The 19651-nt window shown below is 46.0% G+C and overlaps 1 protein-coding gene across 1 annotated transcript in view; it reads right to left on the reverse strand.

The window, feature by feature from the left end:
- Positions 1–19651, reverse strand: part of LOC136684320 (cadherin-15-like) — a 33779-nt gene that overhangs the window by 7389 nt on the left and 6739 nt on the right. The window contains exons 3-8 of the mRNA XM_066659136.1: positions 19353–19463; positions 4384–4545; positions 2786–2941; positions 1147–1291; positions 769–950; positions 482–610 (exon numbers count right to left, since the gene is read on the reverse strand). Of these exons, the coding sequence (XP_066515233.1) occupies positions 482–610; positions 769–950; positions 1147–1291; positions 2786–2941; positions 4384–4545; positions 19353–19463 (885 nt within the window). The remainder of the gene's footprint in view (positions 1–481; positions 611–768; positions 951–1146; positions 1292–2785; positions 2942–4383; positions 4546–19352; positions 19464–19651) is intronic.

The following is a 19651-nucleotide window of genomic DNA, read 5'->3' on the forward strand; positions in this document are numbered from 1 at the left end:
AAATTAATGTAACTGTTTATTTATTCTTTCTTTTAATCCATAAACGTTCAAATAAATGTATAGACAGTGATGATGATGATGATGATGATGATAAGGCAACTGCTGCTGCTACTGCGTGTGTGTGTGTGTATTTATGTGTGTGTGTATATGTGTGTATATTTATGTGTGTGTGTGTGTGTGTGTATTTATGTGTGTGTGTGTGTGTGTGTGTGTATTTATGTGTGTGTGTGTGTGTGTGTGTGTGAGTGTATTTGTGTGTGTGTATGTGTGTGTGTGTGTGTGTGTATTTATGTGTGTGTGTGTATGTGTGTGTGTGAGTGTATTTATGTGTGTGTGTGTGTATTTGTGTGTATTTATGTGTGTTTGTGTGTGTGTGTGTATATATATATGTGTGTGTATTTATGTGTGTTTGTGTGTTTGTATGTGTGTGTGTGTGTGTGTTAACTCCTATGTTGGACATGATTTCCCTCAGGATAAATACCACTGTGGGCTGAATCTGAGGGGCGTGGTTGTTGATGTCTGTGATGTGGATGGTGGCTCGGCCGCTGCTGGTCAGACCCTGTCCGGACATGTCAGCCACCTGCAGCGTCAGTCGGAAGGACTGCACCACCTGGAGGAGAATGAAAAATGCAGATTTCTACCGTTACGTTATGATTAACTGAGACATTACACAAATATTTATTAACATTTAAAATGGTTGTAAGTACTAAATATTTAAAAACATTAGTAACATTTATTACTGTCATAAATATTATTAATTGAACGTACGTCTCGGTCCAGTCCCACGTCTCGTGTGTAGATGACCCCCGTCTCGTTGTTGATGCCGAACATGGTCTTGTTGATGCTGAAGGGGGGGAAACTCTCCTGCGCCACGATGGTGTAGCTCAGCATTGCGTTATCTGTGGATGGGTCGTCGGCATCCACCGCTGAGACGGTCAGAACCGAGGTACCTGGGCACGCAACACAGCCAGGATAATGAAGGGGTTAATAAGCCTACAGTCTGTGAGAAGTTCATGAGCTTCTTTACAAACAAACTTCCAAAGGTACATTCATTCATTCGTTCATTTTCCGTAAACTAAGTTCCTTCTTCTGTCACATTTATGCTTCATTCACTGCACTTTTACTGTTTTGCGTTTTTGTTTTTACCCGGGATGGAGAATTCCGGCACGGCGCCGATGAACTCCTCCTGGATAAAGCTGGGCCTGTTGTCGTTCTGATCCAGAACATAAATCTCGATGGTGGTTGGGTTCTCCAATCGTTCTCCACTGGGGGACAGTGCAAAGGCTTTGAGCTGAAAACAAACACATATAACAGGTGTAAACTAATTCATGGAAATAGGGTAGTGTCGCAGTCACACAGGTAGACACAGGTAGTCACACAGGTCCAGGGGCCTGGAGGTTGTGGGTTCGATTCCCGCTCCGAGTGACTGTCTGTGAGGAGTGTGGTGTGTTCTCCCTGTGTCTGTGTGGGTTTCCTCCGGGTGACTGTCTGTGAGGAGTGTGGTGTGTTCTCCCTGTGTCTGCGTGGGTTTCCTCCAGGTGACTGTCTGTGAGGAGTGTGGTGTGTTCTCCCTGTGTCTGCGTGGGTTTCCTCCGGGTGACTGTCTGTGAGGAGTGTGGTGTATCCTCCCTGTGTCTGTGTGGGTTTCCTCCGGGTGACTGTCTGTGAGGAGTGTGGTGTATCCTCCCTGTGTCTGCATGGGTTTCTTCCGGGTGACTGTCTGTGAGGAGTGTGGTGTGTTCTCCCTGTGTCTGCGTGGGTTTCCTCTGGGTGCTCCGGTTTCCTCCCACGCTCCAAAAACACACGTTGGTAGGTGGATTGGAGACTCAAAAGTGTCCGTAGGTGTGTGAGTGAATGTGTGAGTGAATGTCGCCCTGTGAAGGACTAGCGCCCCCTCCAGGGTGTATTCCTGCCGTGCACCTGGGTAGGCTCCAGACCTACTGTGAAAATAACTATAGGTTTGGTGCCTTGCTCAAGCTGTGGACTGAGGGAGGAGGACAGTGCTGTTCCTTCACTGCCACTGTCCCCAATTTTCCAGCTGCTCATGAGAATTGAACCAATGAGCTTTCAGCCCTAAGCCCTCTTCTCTAACCATTAGGCCACGGCAAAACAAAAAATATAAATGTGGCCGATGCAAAGATTATGATACATTTATTCTATGTTTGCGGTCATCGCCCTAGTAACTAATTTCTGTTCTGTTCTGTCCCCACGTCTATCTCCACTTAAGCACAGCAAAACCTCCCTGTGTTTCAGCCGGGACGTCACAGACTGGACTCTGGGTTCGAGCCAGATGTCAGCTCCATCAGTTGTGGTTTGGCGTTAAGTTTCAGGGGATGGGAGTAATTTCAGACTCCCTGCTCTAGGGGTCAGCAGAGATTGACTTTGCTCATTCAACGTTTCTCAGAAATCAGAGGAGATTTCAGTTCTGTTGCACAGGGAGACTGTAGAGCGGAGAGCTCAGGGACTGACCGTGGAAATGCTCAGCCAAGGCTTTGTCAAGGTTATGTATTAAAAAATAGTGGGGTCTTTCTAAACAAAGCGTGTCGTTAGACCAGGGATGTCCAGTTATTCATGAGTTAAACAAACGATTCAGATCCTTATTCAACTCTTCACTGGCTGAAGGTCTCTGTAAGGGCTGTGCAGCATCTGCAGCGTGTTGTTTCCATCTAAAACACTCAGCACACACACCGTGAAACAGCTGCTAACACACGGCTGCTGCATCACACACGCTTTTACAAGAGGACAGCTCAGAGGGCCATCCGGATATTTACGGCCCTCGACTCACCGTGAAGCTCTTGTACTTCTCTCGGTCCAGGGGCACCTTGCTCTTGATCCATCCTGTTTTATCATCAATTTCGAAGAAGTCTTTGGGCTCCTGGTTGACCCCGGGGCCCTCCAGCTTGTAGATCACCTCCCCGGTGAAAATCTTGTCTGATTTAATCTGCGAGGAGAAGTGTGGAGAGCGTTAAAAACACATGCTCAGCAGCTCATTAGGAAGCAGCACAGATGTAGACACGTGTCGATACGGACATACATTTATCACGTGGTCATTACATCAATCTATTTACAGTTTAATTTGTTTGATTAATTAGGTGTGTCATGTTTCTTAGCTGTCCTTCAGCTGAGGACAGAAACAACCTGAGCTCAAATAAACAAACATCACTCACTGCTGCCCTCTAAAGGCTTTATTAACAAACATCACACCAACAGCATTACTCTCCACAGCTTTCCAAAAGGGTTAAGGCACCACATCAGAAGTTCATTCATTCATTCATTCATTCATTGTCTGTAACCCTTATACAGTTCAGGGTCGCGGTGGGTCCAGAACCTACCTGGAATCATTGGGCGCAAGGCGGGAATACACCCTGGAGGGGGCACCAGTCCTTCACAGGGCAACACACACACTCACACACTCACACCTACGGACACTTTTGAGTCTCCAATCCACCGTGCCGCCCACGTCAGAAGTTTCATGTTTTATTTTCTTTATGAACATGAAGTTTTTCAAATCTCTTCTCTTTTATTAAAATAAAGAAGCCGAAAATAGACAAAGAAGAAAAAGAAGAAGAATTGTATTATTAGTGTACAATTATTGTTTTATTGTTTCTTCTTCTTCTTTTTCTTCTTCTTCTTCTTTTTCTTCTTCTTTTTCTTCTTCTTCTTTTTCTTCTTCTTTTTCTTTTTTCTTCTTCTTCTTCTTCTATTTCTTCTTCTTCTTCTTCTTCTTCTTTTTCTTCTTCTTCTTCTTTTTCTTTTTCTTCTTCTTTTTCTTTTTTTCTTCTTCTTCTTCTATTTCTTCTTCTTCTTTTTCTTCTTCTTTTTCTTCTTCTTCTTTTTCTTCTTTTTCTTCTTCTTCTTTTTCTTTTTTCTTCTTCTTCTTTTTCTTCTTCTTCTTCTTCTTTTTCTTTTTCTTTTTCTTCTTCTTTTTCTTTTTCTTTTTTTTCTTCTTCTTTTTCTTCTTCTTCTTTTTCTTTTTCTTTTTCTTCTTCTTCTCTGACGAAACGCGATGGGCAGCCCAAACCGTACGGCCTACAGACTTGATACTTGGTCAACAGGTAGTAAACCTTCCTGCTACTCAGGTGCAAGGAATCAGCTCAATCGGCCTGATGGTGGCGCTATAACCAAGCGAAACACGTTGAGTTTGAGACAGAATTCCTCAGGTCAGACCCTCAACCATCAAGATCCTATAAGCTCCACCCACTTTGGTTTTTAGTTAATTTGAATATTGTGCATAATTCATAACCATGCATAATTTACATAATATGCAAATTCACACAAATATTTTGTTTATTTCTTATTAGTAAAGTCCTCATCATTACTGACACCTGTAGGTTTTCTTGTGTAAATGTATCTTGGGAGTGTATCTGAACCTGAATGATTCACCTGGACCAGGTACTCAGGGACCTGTTTGCTGTTTTCCGAGACCCTGATGGGGGGGATGATCCAGTCCCTCTTTACTCGGCCCAAACCTGGACTTCTCTGTTGCCATGGAAACAGCACGGCTGGGTTCAGGCCGTTTGGGCTCAGCTCGGAGCTGCTCAGGACCTGCAGGGCATTTACAGGTTTACATTAACCACAGTTAATGAGGGGTTTACACTTCTTCATAATCTGTTAAACACAATTACACACCAATAAAACACAGCAGAAAACAGTGCCTCTGAAACCTTTCTATTATATTTTGAATGCACTGAACATGTCATTTACACTCACAATACGTATGATAATTAATTATAATGAATTTATTATAATTAACTTATATAAATTATAATAAGTGCATTCAAATAATTCAAACAATATTTTAAAAATCAGTAATATATTGACGTTATTTATTTATTTGTTATTTAATTATTTATTATATGATTTGCCAGCAGGTAGGTGTCGCAGTCACAGCTCCAGGGACCTGGAGGTTGTGGGTTCGATTCCCACTCCGGGTGACTGTCTGTGAGGAGTGTGGTGTGTTCTCCCTGTGTCTGCGTGGGTTTCCTCCGGGTGACTGTCTGTGAGGAGTGTGGTGCGTTCTCCCTGTGTCTGGGCGGGTTTCCTCCGGGTGACTGTCTGTGAGGAGTGTGGTGTGTTCTCCCTGTGTCTGGGCGGGTTTCCTCCGGGTGACTGTCTGTGAGGAGTGTGGTGTGTTCTCTCTGTGTCTGCGTGGGTTTCCTCCGGGTGACTGTCTGTGAGGAGTGTGGTGCGTTCTCCCTGTGTCTGGGCGGGTTTCCTCCGGGTGACTGTCTGTGAGGAGTGTGGTGTGTTCTCCCTGTGTCTGGGCGGGTTTCCTCCGGGTGACTGTCTGTGAGGAGTGTGGTGTGTTCTCTCTGTGTCTGCGTGGGTTTCCTCCGGGTGACTGTCTGTGAGGAGTGTGGTGCGTTCTCCCTGTGTCTGGGCGGGTTTCCTCCGGGTGACTGTCTGTGAGGAGTGTGGTGTGTTCTCCCTGTGTCTGCGTGGGTTTCCTCCGGGTGACTGTCGGTGAGGAGTGTGGTGTGTTCTCCCTGTGTCTGGGCGGGTTTCCTCCGGGTGACTGTCTGTGAGGAGTGTGGTGTGTTCTCCCTGTGTCTGCGTGGGTTTCCTCCGGGTGACTGTCGGTGAGGAGTGTGGTGTGTTCTCTCTGTGTCTGCGTGGGTTTCCTCCGGGTGACTGTCGGTGAGGAGTGTGGTGTGTTCTCTCTGTGTCTGCGTGGGTTTCCTCCGGGTGACTGTCTGTGAGGAGTGTGGTGTGTTCTCTCTGTGTCTGCGTGGGTTTCCTCCGGGTGCCTGTCTTTGAGGAGTGTGGTGTGTTCTCCCTGTGTCTGCGTGGGTTTCCTCCGGGTGACTGTCTGTGAGGAGTGTGGTGTGTTCTCTCTGTGTCTGCGTGGGTTTCCTCCGGGTGCCTGTCTTTGACGAGTGTGGTGTGTTCTCCCTGTGTCTGCGTGGGTTTCCTCCGGGTGACTGTCTGTGAGGCGTGTGGTGTGTTCTCTCTGTGTCTGCGTGGGTTTCCTCCCGGTGACTGTCTGTGAGGAGTGTGGTGTGTTCTCCCTGTGTCTGCGTGGGTTTCCTCCGGGTGACTGTCTGTGAGGAGTGTGGTGCGTTCTCCCTGTGTCTGCGTGGGTTTCCTCCCGGTGACTGTCTGTGAGGAGTGTGGTGTGTTCTCCCTGTGTCTGCGTGGGTTTCCTCCGGGTGACTGTCTGTGAGGAGTGTGGTGTGTTCTCTCTGTGACTGCTTGGGTTTCCTCCGGGTGACTGTCTGTGAGGAGTGTGGTGTGTTCTCTTTGTGACTGCGTGGGTTTCCTCCGGGTGACTGTCTGTGAGGAGTGTGGTGCGTTCTCCCTGTGTCTGCGTGGGTTTCCTCCCGGTGACTGTCTGTGAGGAGTGTGGTGTGTTCTCCCTGTGTCTGCGTGGGTTTCCTCCGGGTGACTGTCTGTGAGGAGTGTGGTGTGTTCTCTCTGTGACTGCGTGGGTTTCCTCCGGGTGACTGTCTGTGAGGAGTGTGGTGTGTTCTCTCGGTGACTGCGTGGGTTTCCTCCGGGTGACTGGACCCACCGCCGCCCTGAACTGGATAAGGTTTACAGACAATGAATGAATGATTTACCATTTTCACTTGACAATCTGCCAAAACACAATGTTTCAAAATGACTTAGGTTTCCGTGCTGTCAGATTATCTTACACAATGTTAAGGAAGAGGTTTCCTTCTCTTGTACAGTAGTGTTTTTGGAGATATGAGAATTGGATCTTACAGTGATTATATGTAATATTGATAATGTTTATTCAAGGTGCACTGAAACATTACATATAGAAAATTCACACAGTGATCAGCCTCTTTCCCATGGTACTGTGTGCTCAGAAAATGTGCCTGAAAACCCTGGGAATCAGAAAGTACAGAGTTATGACCATTGGGCATCCCTTTGTGTCTCATTTCAGAGCAATTACAGATCAGAAATATGAACGCTGCATTAATGCACTGAGAAATCCTTAAGAGACTCAGTGCACTGTTCTGAACGTCAATATTCAGCTGCAGCTGGCGGTTTCCCTCAGCTCCACACTGCTGTTAATGTTGTATCCAGCACACTTGTGTCTATGCAGTCACGTATATTTCCTTCCAACCACCCACGCATGCATTCACACACACACACACACAATCATATGCACGTTCGGCACACTTGGCACAGCTGTCTTCTGGAGGAATGAGCTCAGTTTTCTCCGCCCACGGCTTGCCACACTGACACACACACACACACACACACACACACACACACACACACACACACTCCATTCAGTCCCACACAGCACCTGACAGAGTTCACAGGTCAAACTCTGAATCAACTACACGCAACTGAACCGCACACACACTCCCACAGACACTCCGCATCTTCACCTGCTGCGAGGAGAATAAAGCAGGAATTATAGGATACTGTCACTCTTCTGTCAGGAAAAATGGGATTTGTTTTACTCCGTTTGGAAACAGCAGCTGCTCGTTACGTGGTGTGACCATTTTCCCTTTAAAACTTCAGTAGAAACAGTCCACAGTTACTCAGTTACTCAGAGACTCATCTCTGTCTATTAACATTGATTAGTGAAACTGAAAGAAGTATCTGAGGTACTGAGGCATGAGATAAAGACACACTCAAATATGGTGTGTGTGTGTGTGGTTTCATGTGTGTTTTTTGTGTTTTAAAAACTGTCCTGAGACCTAAACGTTTTCTGTTTTGTTACTGAGGTTAAAGTTACGTGAAGTATGTGTGTGTGTGTGTGCCCCACTGTGAGTCACACTATGAAAACTTACATAGTCAGGCATGAGGGAGGGTGTAGGGAGTTTTGGACTATGTTTTACGTCTTTGTGTATTAATGTCACTCACACAGCTCTTAAAAAATATACACACACAGCTGCTATAGATCACACACACACACACACACACACACACACACACACACACACATACAAACACACACACACACACCTCAGTGGACACTTCTCATTTATCCACAACCAGCAGGTTCATTAGATTCTTCCTCCTGGCCACAGGATCTATAAAGAACCATACATGGATGTTGTGTGCAGTTACGCATGTTCACCAGAGAGGTCTCCAAATCCACAAGTTACATGGTGCAGCTTTAATACCAGGCGGTAAATTCCAGCTGGAATCAGGAACTCTGTCCTAATTCAGTTCCAGACAAAATGTATACAGCACTGCTGTGCATGAGCTGGCTGAGTGAAATGTTTGGAGCTGCTGGTGTTGGAGGTGCTGATGGCACTACGGCACGCTGTAGAGCAGCCCTTCAGAATGACACCAATGTCAGACACTCGCTGGAGGAGTTAGAGCTGACTAATCTTAGCTCAACCTGCATTCCTCCCCACTGCGGCGCTCACAAACACCTAGACTCCCACACACACTCACGCCTCAGACCCAGACGCTTCCCGTGACAGATACGTGACAGGAGTTTAATATAAACAGCTGGACACCTCAGTATTTAAACTTCAGAAAGATGCACACGTTTCATTTTGATATAAATTCATCTAAATCTCTGATGCAGAGGAATCATAATCTTCTTATTAATGATTAATAATAGGATGATCTCATTTAATCAATTATCTTTACTATCATTTTAAACTCTATTTTGTGGCAAATACAAATATAAACGCTGTCCCTGTCTGTGGTCCAGGCGGGGGCTCCATGGTGGGGCTCAGTGGTGGTCCGCTGATGACTTTAACAGTTTAGATATTAGTTACTTTGCATTCTTATCAATTATCCATGCTGTGTTAGGGCCCACATTTGCTCACTTCCCTCAAGTTTTAGTGCTTTGTGGAGCATGTTTCTCTGACAGTTTGCTGCCTGTGGTCTGACCCTGTGACCAGCTGCAGTGTTTGAACAGTTGTAGGTGAGGTTCGGGGTGGGGGAGGGAGATGGTTGGAGGGGGGGTGGTCTTTCTCTTTTGGTTTTTGGGTGGGTTTTAAAGAGGACTTCCAAATGGGGTCCTAATGCAAAGTGGTGTGATGGGAAATGAAATTAGTAGAGAAACGAACAGACGCAAATTCTTTAAAGTCTTTTAATTTTTTTTTAACACACTCACCCAGTCACTCACACACTCATCCAGTCACTAACACACTCACCCAGTCACTCACACACTCACCCAGTCACTAACACACTCACCCAGTCACTAACACACTCATCCAGTCACTAACACACTCACCCAGTCACTCACACACTCACCCAGTCACTCACACACTCACCCAGTCACTAACACACTCACCCAGTCACTCACACACTCACCCAGTCACTCACACACTCACCCAGTCACTAACACACTCACCCAGTCACTCACACACTCACCCAGTCACTCACACACTCACCCAGTCACTCACACACACACACACACACACCTGTGGACAGTCTCACACACTCACCCAGTCACTCACACACACACACACACACCTGTGGACAGTCTCACACACTCACCCAGTCACTAACACACTCATCCAGTCACTAATACACTCACCCAGTCACTCACACACTCACCCAGTCACTAACACACTCATCCAGTCACTAACACACTCACCCAGTCACTCACACACTCACCCAGTCACTCACACACACACACACACCTGTGGACAGTCTCACACACTCACCCAGTCACTCACACACTCACCCAGTCACTCACACACACACACACACACCTGTGGACAGTCTCACACACTCACCCAGTCACTCAAACACACACACACCTGTGGACAGTCTCACACACTCACCCAGTCACTCACACACTCACCCAGTCACTCACACACACACACACCTGTGGACAGTCTCACACACTCACCCAGTCACTCATACACTCACCCAGTCACTCACACACACACACACACACCTGTGGACAGTCTCACACACTCACCCAGTCACTCACACACTCACCCAGTCACTCACACACACACACACCTGTGGACAGTCTCACACACTCACCCAGTCACTCACACTCAGACGTCTGGTTATGTGGCAATGAAGCTCAGAAGGTGCCTTTCCTCTCAGACGTGAGTCCAAGGATAGTTTGCTTGTCTGTAAATGAAGGCTAGGAATATTTCACCCTGGAAGTGTTCAACAGCAAACACAGACTGTCAGTGCTGTTATAAACCATCAGACACCAGAGAGAGTGAGAGAGAGAGAGAGAGAGAGAGAGAGAGAGTGTAAAGAGAAGGTTGTGTATAGTTAGAAAGGAGTGTGAATATTTACCTTGGGAAGTGCTAATCAACTAATGTGACAGAGTGCTGAAAAAAGCCCCTCTGTCTGACTATGTCTGACCCGAAGAGAGTATCAACAAACGACACAATCTTCCTGCCCTCTTTATTTGCACCAGTTTAATGTGTTTCTTAGGTACAGAGCCCCTCACAGTAGTAAATATACAGTACATACAAAACAAAAATAAAAATACAGTATTTATATAAACATTAACTTACATCAGACAGGAATTTTAAATGTAGTGTGGCAATGTGAGTGGGGAGAAAGGTCTTTGTTTGGTGACTCAGCTGTTAGTTCCATATTCAGTATGTAATTAAAGTGACCAGTGGTAAATGTAGAAGCAGGTTTGTTTAGACCAGTAGTGGCACTGGGAAAGACGTATTTAAAGCTGTGTACAGGGTGGGTCATTTATATGGATACACCTTAATAAAGTGGGAATGGTCAGTGATATTAACTTCCTGTTTGTGGTACATTAGTATATGAGAGGGGGGAAACTTTTCAAGATAGGTGGTGACCATGGTGGCCATTTTGAAGTCGGCCATCTTGGATCCAACTTTTGTTTTTTCAATGGGAAGAGGGTCATGTGACACATCAAACTTATTGGGAATTTCACAAGACAAACAATGGTGTGCTTGGTTTTAACGTAACTTTATTCGTTCATGAGTTATTTACAAGTTTCTGACCACTTATAAAATGTGTTCAAAGTGTTGCCCATTGTGTTGGATTGTCAATGCAACCCTCTTCTCCAACTCTTCACACACTGATAGCAACACCGCAGGAGAAATGCTAGCACAGGCTTCCAGTATCCATAGTTTCAGGTTTCTCGTATCTTCACAGCATAAACGATTGCCTTCAGATGACCCCAAAGATAAAAGTCTAAGACCTTGGGGACCATTCAACTGGCCCACGACGACCAATCCAAGTTATGGTAAAACCAAGCACACCATTGTTTTTCTTGTGAAATTCCCAATGAGTTTGATGTGTCACATGACCCTCTTCCCATTGAAAAAACAAAAGTTGGATCCAAAATGTCCGACTTCTAAATGGCCGCCATGGTCACCACCTATCTTGAAAAGTTTTCCACCTGCCATATACTAATGTGCCACAAACAGGAAGTTAATATCACCAACCATTCCCATTTTATTAAGGTGTTTCCATATAAATGGCCCACCCTGTACATCCACACCCAGTAAATGTGTGTTGACTGTAGAAGTGAACCATGACATCAACGTGAAATTGATCGATCACATTGAAAAAAAGAGGACCTGTCCAGGAAAACGAGGACGTACGGTCATCCGAATGCAGGAGGGGCCTTATTAAAGTGGCGCCTCATATTTCCCATAAAACCAAGACCACTTGAAAGCCGCATAAATCACCACAGTGTAAGAAACTGACTTCTGATTGGCTCCTTTGAAAACAACTGCGCTCCTCATGGAGCGAATGGCAGCACCTTTGCTTGACTGACCTCTGGCTGCTTTGACCCAATTGCTGATGCCCCCCAGTGAGGGCAGTGCCAACTTCTTATGCACGCCAACATTTCAGGCTCACAGACGCCTTCCTTGTGACACAGGATCCTGTGAATGAAAACCTCTCACACGGCACAGTGGAGCGCTTTCAGAATGCGCTGGCTCTAATCCCAGACGTGGCAGAGACGGTCACTGTCCCAGGGCACTCACAGGAAGCGGAAGAAGTTCCTTGATTTAGTTCAGCGGCAATCAGTTTCATGTTCACATGTATGAGGATTACTCTTAGCTTGAGTGCCTGATCACGACATGAGTTATGCTGGAGACAAACACAAACAAAGCGAGTTTAGAAGTGCCCCGCCCCCTTGTCAGAGTCTCTCCAATCACTGCGCTGGACCTGTGTTTATGTGAAAGTGCAATGACGAGATTAAATGGAGAAAAACAAACAGAGCAGTGAGTGAAAACGGAGAAAACGAAGAAAGAGAACAGAGCGAAAACAGCTAAAAACCAGAGCTCCTCACTGCTGTGCGCTCGGGGTTGGGGTGAACAGCGAGCGGCTCATTATCATTTAAAGGAACAGGCGCTGAAACTAGCCGTTCTAAACAGGGCTGTTTAGATAGTGGAGGAATGCTTCTGTTGTGTTTGATCCTTGTGGTATTTTGACCAGCTGATGATTTGGATCGCCTGTGTTAGAGCAGGGAAAGCACCAAATAATTCAGTACAGCGCTACTCCAGCACCATCGCCCAAAACACTTTTAACCTTCTCCTCATCACATATTGCCTCCATGCTCCAAGCGTGCATCCTCTAAGTATCATAGCTTAAATAGCTCAAATGACAATGATCTGGAGCCCATCATGAATCCCCGAGCATATGTGAGCTTAATTAGGCTTTTGGAATTCGTCCAGAGCATATGAACACGCCTGGCTGCTCACTCTTCTTGTCTTGCATTTAACCCCTTTTAGCCCCACTTTTACTAGAGTAAGACATTCCGAAGAAGGCACATGTGTCAGGGTCAACTGGCCCATACCAAAGGTGGTTCTGCTGCGGGGGGGTGGGGCACGACTAATGGACTGTGATTCTGCTTCATTTCTGGAGCGGAGACTGGGAGAGTGTTGATTAAATTAATGTTCTCAGGGGGTTATAGCTGTGTCCAATCTGGAAATTCATGCCAAATGGTGTCTCAACACTGTTAATCAGACAAAATACAACACGGGATGTTGGGAGCCACCCGTCTCAGGATATAGTTCTTTTGTAAATCAGTTGTGAGTTGTGAGTGGTTTAAAGTGAAATGATTCACTGTAGACTCATGGCAATTCCCTTCAAGGGACTAGGTTTAAGTGGCATCTTCTTAAAGGGGAAATGTCATGAAAAACTCCCTTCCTCAGAGCATGCGCACATTAATGTGTATATCTACAGCCTTCCAACCCACACACTGTGAAACAAAACAACCCAGACCGTTTTTTGTGGGATGCCTAGGTCAGAAAACATGAAATTAAAACAAGTAATTTAGTCTAGGCCCTTCACAGTTGTCCCGCCCCCTCATCTGTGGCTATCCAATCACAGCGCAGGACGTTTATGTGCGAGCGCAAATACGAGGTTAAACGCAACTAAACAGACACAACGAGTGCCGAGAAATAAGAGCACTGAGGAAAACAACAGAGAAGAAAGAGAACAGAGTGAAAACGGCTAAAAACCAGAGCTTCTGCTCCTCGCTCCTCACTGCTGTGCGCTCGGGGTCGGGGTGAACAGCGAGCGGCTCATTATCATTTAAAGGAACAGCGCTGTTAAGACAAGTTTTGATCTTTGTGGTATTTTGACCAAAGCAGGTTAGAGATGTTTTATAAAAATACAGAACTGTGTTCCCTCATGAAAAAGTGCCAAAGTCCTCAGTAGTGGCAAGAATGTTTACTTGTTTATTTCCTCTCTCTTAAAAACAAACAAACAAACAAACAAACAAAAATGCAGTATTTACTGCTAGGAACATGTAGCTCACACAGACCCTGAATTGCTCCTGTTTGGCTGAAGATCTGCTGTGTATTTGTGATTATTCATCCCTACGTGTGTTGACCAGAGTGGGGTCAGTTAAAAATGCCAGGTGGACAGTGTGAGGTGAAGGGGTCAGAGAGGGGCTCTCTCTCTCTCTCTCTCTCTCTCTCTCCATTCCTTTTGCTTCTTCCAGGACCCAGTCAGAACCTCGTTGTGTTGGAGGTCACTCTGGTCCCCCATTCCTTTAAAGCGCATATAGCAGTCGTGCTTTTGTTACAGCAGCACTCCTAATTTTAGACCGTGTCCATGTTTCCCTGCAGCAGATGTCTAATCTCCATTATTATCTCTAGTGGGGAGTGTCCCGTCCAACAGTTTTGAAGAGAAAATAGTAACAGACGCCATAGTTCACAACCGACAGAGCTCCCACCACTCGCTCTCACACGACTTTATTCGCTATTTTATTTTGGTCACATGCATCTAATTAATCTTGAATTAAATTTGGGCTCCACCCCTTCCTGACAGCTCCACATCCTTGCAGACCCATAGTGTTGAGCTGTTCTCATAGCGATAGATCGGGACCAGATTTTGAATCAAGTTCCACTATCGGGGAACCACTTTAGAATAAGACTACACTTATAAAGGTTTAATAAATGCTTTAAAATATATTTATTTATAGTTATTAATCATGTTGTTAAACATTAATAGATTTAATAATCAGTAATAACACATAGATAGAAAGGGCAGTGACCGGTTGTATGACAAATAGTGAATTTACATCCATCTACTGTTAAACCTCAGATCTTGCCGGATACTGACCTCATTTGTCTCCATCGGTCTCACACACTCGTGATATAGTCACATTTATAGGAGACTGTAATCACATATTTTCGACATTTTATGCGACAATATCACTGGGTGCTAGTAAGGAATATACCCTGGAGGGGGCGCCAGTCCTTCACATGGCAACACACACTCACACATTCACTCACACACTCACACCTACACTTTTGAGTTGCCAATCCACCCACCAAAGTGTATTTTTGGACCGTGGGAAGAAACCGGAGCACCCGGAGGAAACCCACGCAGACACAGAGAGAACACACCACACTCCTCACAGACAGTTACCCGGAGGAAACCCACGCAGACACAGAGAGAACACACCACACTCCTCACAGACAGTTACCCGGAGGAAACCCACGCAGACACAGAGAGAACACACCACACTCCTCACAGACAGTCACCCGGAGGAAACCCACGCAGACACAGAGAGAACACACCACACTCCTCACAGACAGTCACCCGGAGGAAACCCACGCAGACACAGGGAGAACACACCACACTCCTCACAGACAGTCACCCGGAGGAAACCCACGCAGACACAGGGAGAACACACCACACTCCTCACAGACAGTCACCCGGAGGAAACCCACGCAGACACAGGGAGAACACACCACACTCCTCACAGACAGTCACCCGGAGAAAACCCATGCAGACACAGGGAGAACACACCACACTCCTCACAGACAGTCACCCAGAGGAAGCCCACACAGACACAGGGAGAACACACCACACTCCTCACAGACAGTCACCCGGAGGAAACCCACGCAGACACAGCGAGAACACACCACACTCCTCACAGACAGTCACCCGGAGGAAACCCACGCAGACACAGCGAGAACACACCACACTCCTCACAGACAGTCACCTAGAGGAAGCCCACATAGACACAGGGAGAACACACCACACTCCTCACAGACAGTCACCCAGAGGAAACCCACGCAGACACAGGGAGAACACACCACACTCCTCACAGACAGTCACCCGGAGGAAACCCACGCAGACACAGGGAGAACACACCACACTCCTCACAGACAGTCACCCGGAACGGGAATCGAACCCACAACCTCCAGGCCCCTGGAGCTGTGTGACTGCGACACTCCCAGCTGCGCCACCGTGTAGTAACGTTATATTTTCCATAAATAAAAATAAGACAGTGGTTTTAACAGATGGTAAAGACGCCTTATCGAGGAGGAGTTGTTGTGTTACTGTTGTATAACTCGGGGCACTGATATGAGTGTTTTTATGGTAATTACCCACACACTTATGATTGTGATACTGTCGCATAAAATGTCGAAAATATGCGACTACAGTCTCCTATAAATGTGACTATATCACGAGTGAGTGTGAGAGAGGGTTGCTCCATCAGTCGACATTAACCCCGTCAGATTCAGCACATATTTGTTAATATGTTTAACCATTTAATAAAGTGTCTTTTTATACGTCTCTTCATCTTTATCTTGAAATTTTCAGTAAGTTCTCTGACATTTTCAGTAAAAAGAGGTCACTGTCGCACCTCCTTTCTCTGTGTTACAAATGATTTTTAATGACCTTTTAATGTGTTTACAACCTAATTAATAATCACGTAATAAACAGGTTTTAAAACCATTTATAAACCTACATAACTTTAGTCTTATTTTAAAGTGGTACCATCTGATACTATCTGCATTTCTAATCATTTTTTTTATTTTATCTCTACCTCTGGAAACTCCACCATCTCCTTTGACACCCCCCCCCCCCCCACATTAAAGTGAATTATGTCAAATCTAAGAACCATTCTCTGAAAGTGAACAACTTGTCGGTTTAAAGGTGAAACGAAACAAACAAAAAGTGGTCTCTGACTTTTGCACAGCACTGGAACGTCACGTGTATGCACGGTTCAGCTGTCTGCAGCATATTGACTATTCCCTGATTTCTGGCACCGCTTTTAAGCCTGGGGAGGGTCAGTGAGGAGGAAGAGATTTTACCCATGAATCGGACACCCTCCAGCTGGCCCGAGTGATTGTTTCCAACGAGCGTGAACTCAACACTGGCTGCACTATGGACCGATTTGTCCGTGATTTCACGGTCCCTGGGTGCTGGCCTGCTCTTTCCGCAGCAGGATTACGGCACTGGACAAACGGCATCAAGAAAAAGCATCTGGGAACAGCTGCTGGCCGCCATCTCTGGCTATCAAAGAGACCAGGCCTGCAGGCATTCAGCTCCAGTGAGTGGCCTTTCAGTTTGCAGTATTCCCATGGAAATGGTACCTTCCCCTTAGGACCGGAGCTTTGCGACTTCCCGGCAGACTGGGAATGGGGTGAGTATTGCCTCAGGCATCTGTGGAGGGAATCTAAGCTGTCCCAGGTGTCACACATGGCTAAAATACTTGAGTGCTACCCATAGCCAGCAGCACAGAGGGCCTCCGGATCAAAGGATGCATACAGGATGAGGATAAGCATGGCCAATCGTGACTTAATAACGTTATGAACTCAAGTGGCTTTAGTTTATGGATGATAGTTTACTGCAGTGGGTAACATCACTGATCTCTGGCAACTCCCTGACTCTACAGTTAGAGTCCATCATCAAAGCTCTTAACACTACATTCACCTTCATCTGATACGTGATTAAAAACTGTAAGAAACTCTGGGTGAGAGCGTCTCCCACATTCATTCATTCAGGCGGGAATACACCCTGGAGGGGGCGCCAGTCCTTCACAGGGCAACACACACACTCACACCTACGGACACTTTTGAGTCGCCAAACCACCTACCAACGTGTATTTTTTGACTGTGGGAGGAAACCGGAGCACCCAGAGGAAACCCACGCAGACACAGGGAGAACACACCACACTCCTCACAGACAGTCACCCGGAGGAAACCCACACAGACACAGAGAGAACACACCACACTCCTCACAGACAGTCACCCGAAGGAAACCCACGCAGACACAGAGAGAACACACCACACTCCTCACAGACAGTCACCCGGAGGAAACCCACACAGACACAGAGAGAACACACCACACTCCTCACAGACAGTCACCCAGAGCGGGAATCGAACCCACAACCTCCAGGCCCCTGGAGCTGTGTGACTGCGACACTATCTGCTGCGCCACCGTGCATTTTTTTATTAAATATAAATTACAATTGTCATTTTATTCAGCAAAACATAAACTTCTTTCGTTATGAGCTCCATCAAGAAAAAGCGCTGCAGACTGTGATGGACTTGTTCTGTTCTTGGGAAAACATTGTGTCCAAAAGTACGTGTGAGTTCAAAACTTAGACGATTTAAAGGTGGTGATTACGATGTTTGTGATCGTGAACGTAGCGAAATTAATACTAATATTATCCATAAAACGACAAAAGAGCGGGAGAATGACACTTATGTTACACATTAAAGCTATGAAACTCATATTTAACACCTAATAACAATCACGACAATGAAGCGGATGGGTCTTCGGTGCTGGACTCTTAAACACTTCAGGAAATCGGATAGCGGCGTGCCCACTGCTGGAATGCTTTGATGTATTTTTGCCTCCTGACACGCTGCGTATTTCTTTCTTTCATCCGCATTCAATCCACTCAGCAAATGACACATACCATCAGTGCAACTGCGACAACACTGCAGCCCGTAATCACGGCCAATAAGAGTGAACGGAGTACAGTTCTGTGCTGTATTAATAGTGAGTCTAGAGCGTAAGATCAGACATCGCCAAACACACAGGTGGGTGCTTTATCACACCAGAGGACACAGTTCGACTGCCCCACAGAGTGGTAGTGGAAATCACTCACTGGAAAACTCCTGACACACACACAATCACACAGCCATCTGATGAAAACGCTTCCAGAATCTGACCCATAAAAGCCACAGTCATCACCACAGGCCAGTTGTCTGTTGTTTATCCAACGAACGAAAGAATCCCTCTCTCAAAACGTTCATTTCTCTGCGTCTCATGACAAACACACACCTGATTGTGTTTAATACTGACGCGTTGATCGTGTCCCCATTTGTTCACTACTCCATAAAGGCATTGGTGACATGTTGGAAGCAGCACAAACCGTAACGTCGGGATAGAGAACAAACCATCTGCTTTTGCAATTACTGATTAGCTTTCATCATCCGATTAATCAGCAGTGTTCCATGTTTAGACCCAGCACTTCCAGAGTCCGAGAGCGCTGAAGAGCTCTAATGGCCAACGTCAGTCCAGTTCACTCAAAACAAAGGAAGTGAGCAATCCATTACTGAACACGATCTCTAATGTACAAGGATAGATGAGTTCAGCAGATGTGGCCTGGGTCATGGGGCTCCGAGCACCTCCTAAACGCTGTATCACCAGATTACTAAGTTTTAAAAATGTAACTAGGCATTATTCCTTGGTTAATTTTCATCTAGCGCAGCCACACACACGTCTAAACTTACAATACTCAGTGTCGAGCGGTGTAAGTCCCACGACATTGGTCTGTGGAGCAGTGAAAATGGGTTCTCTGGAGAAATGGAGCATCACTGAATAGTTTTGGCATGAGTTGAGAGGTGTGTGTGATTCAGAACTAAATCAAATCCTCGTAGAAATGATCTAAGATTTAGTGCTGTCTCAAAAGGGTAGGCCATGTTTGAGCAGAGGAGGAGGACAAACTACTCTGAAACACGCTTGAATTTAGAAGGTGGTGGGTTACAATTGTTCGGTCGTGCAACAAATCACTACAGAAGATCTATTCAAGCCTAGAACTGGGACTGAAATCTGAACGAATGCTGAAATCTATAAAACAGAATCTGTGATTTACAGCTCAAGTTATGCAATAAATAACGCAACTAAGCCAAAATGTGTTAGTGCCCAAGACTGAGCCCTGAGGAACACCAGCACTTTTACAGAAAGGAAAGAGTTGTTCTTACCTGAGCCATAGAAGCCATCAGCACACAGAGAGCCACCAGCGCTTTTCCAGCCATCCTTCCTTCTTTCACTAATGGCCTTCTGTCTTCAGCAGCCGCCGTCAGCCCCTGGCTCTGGAACAACGGACAGAAACTGGACTATAACACCGTTCAAAGACAGTTTTCCAATCAGGAGGAGGGAACCCTGCTGAACCACTCCGTCTCTCTCTGTTTCTGTGGACTGTGTGGACGGCAGATGAGTGACAGCACATGTGCGGCTGCTGGGCTTGCCTGAAGAGCCTGTAATTCTAGATCCCCTTCAG

The sequence above is a fragment of the Hoplias malabaricus genome, unplaced genomic scaffold, assembly GCF_029633855.1.
Source record: "Hoplias malabaricus isolate fHopMal1 unplaced genomic scaffold, fHopMal1.hap1 scaffold_120, whole genome shotgun sequence".
Taxonomy (NCBI): domain Eukaryota; kingdom Metazoa; phylum Chordata; class Actinopteri; order Characiformes; family Erythrinidae; genus Hoplias; species Hoplias malabaricus.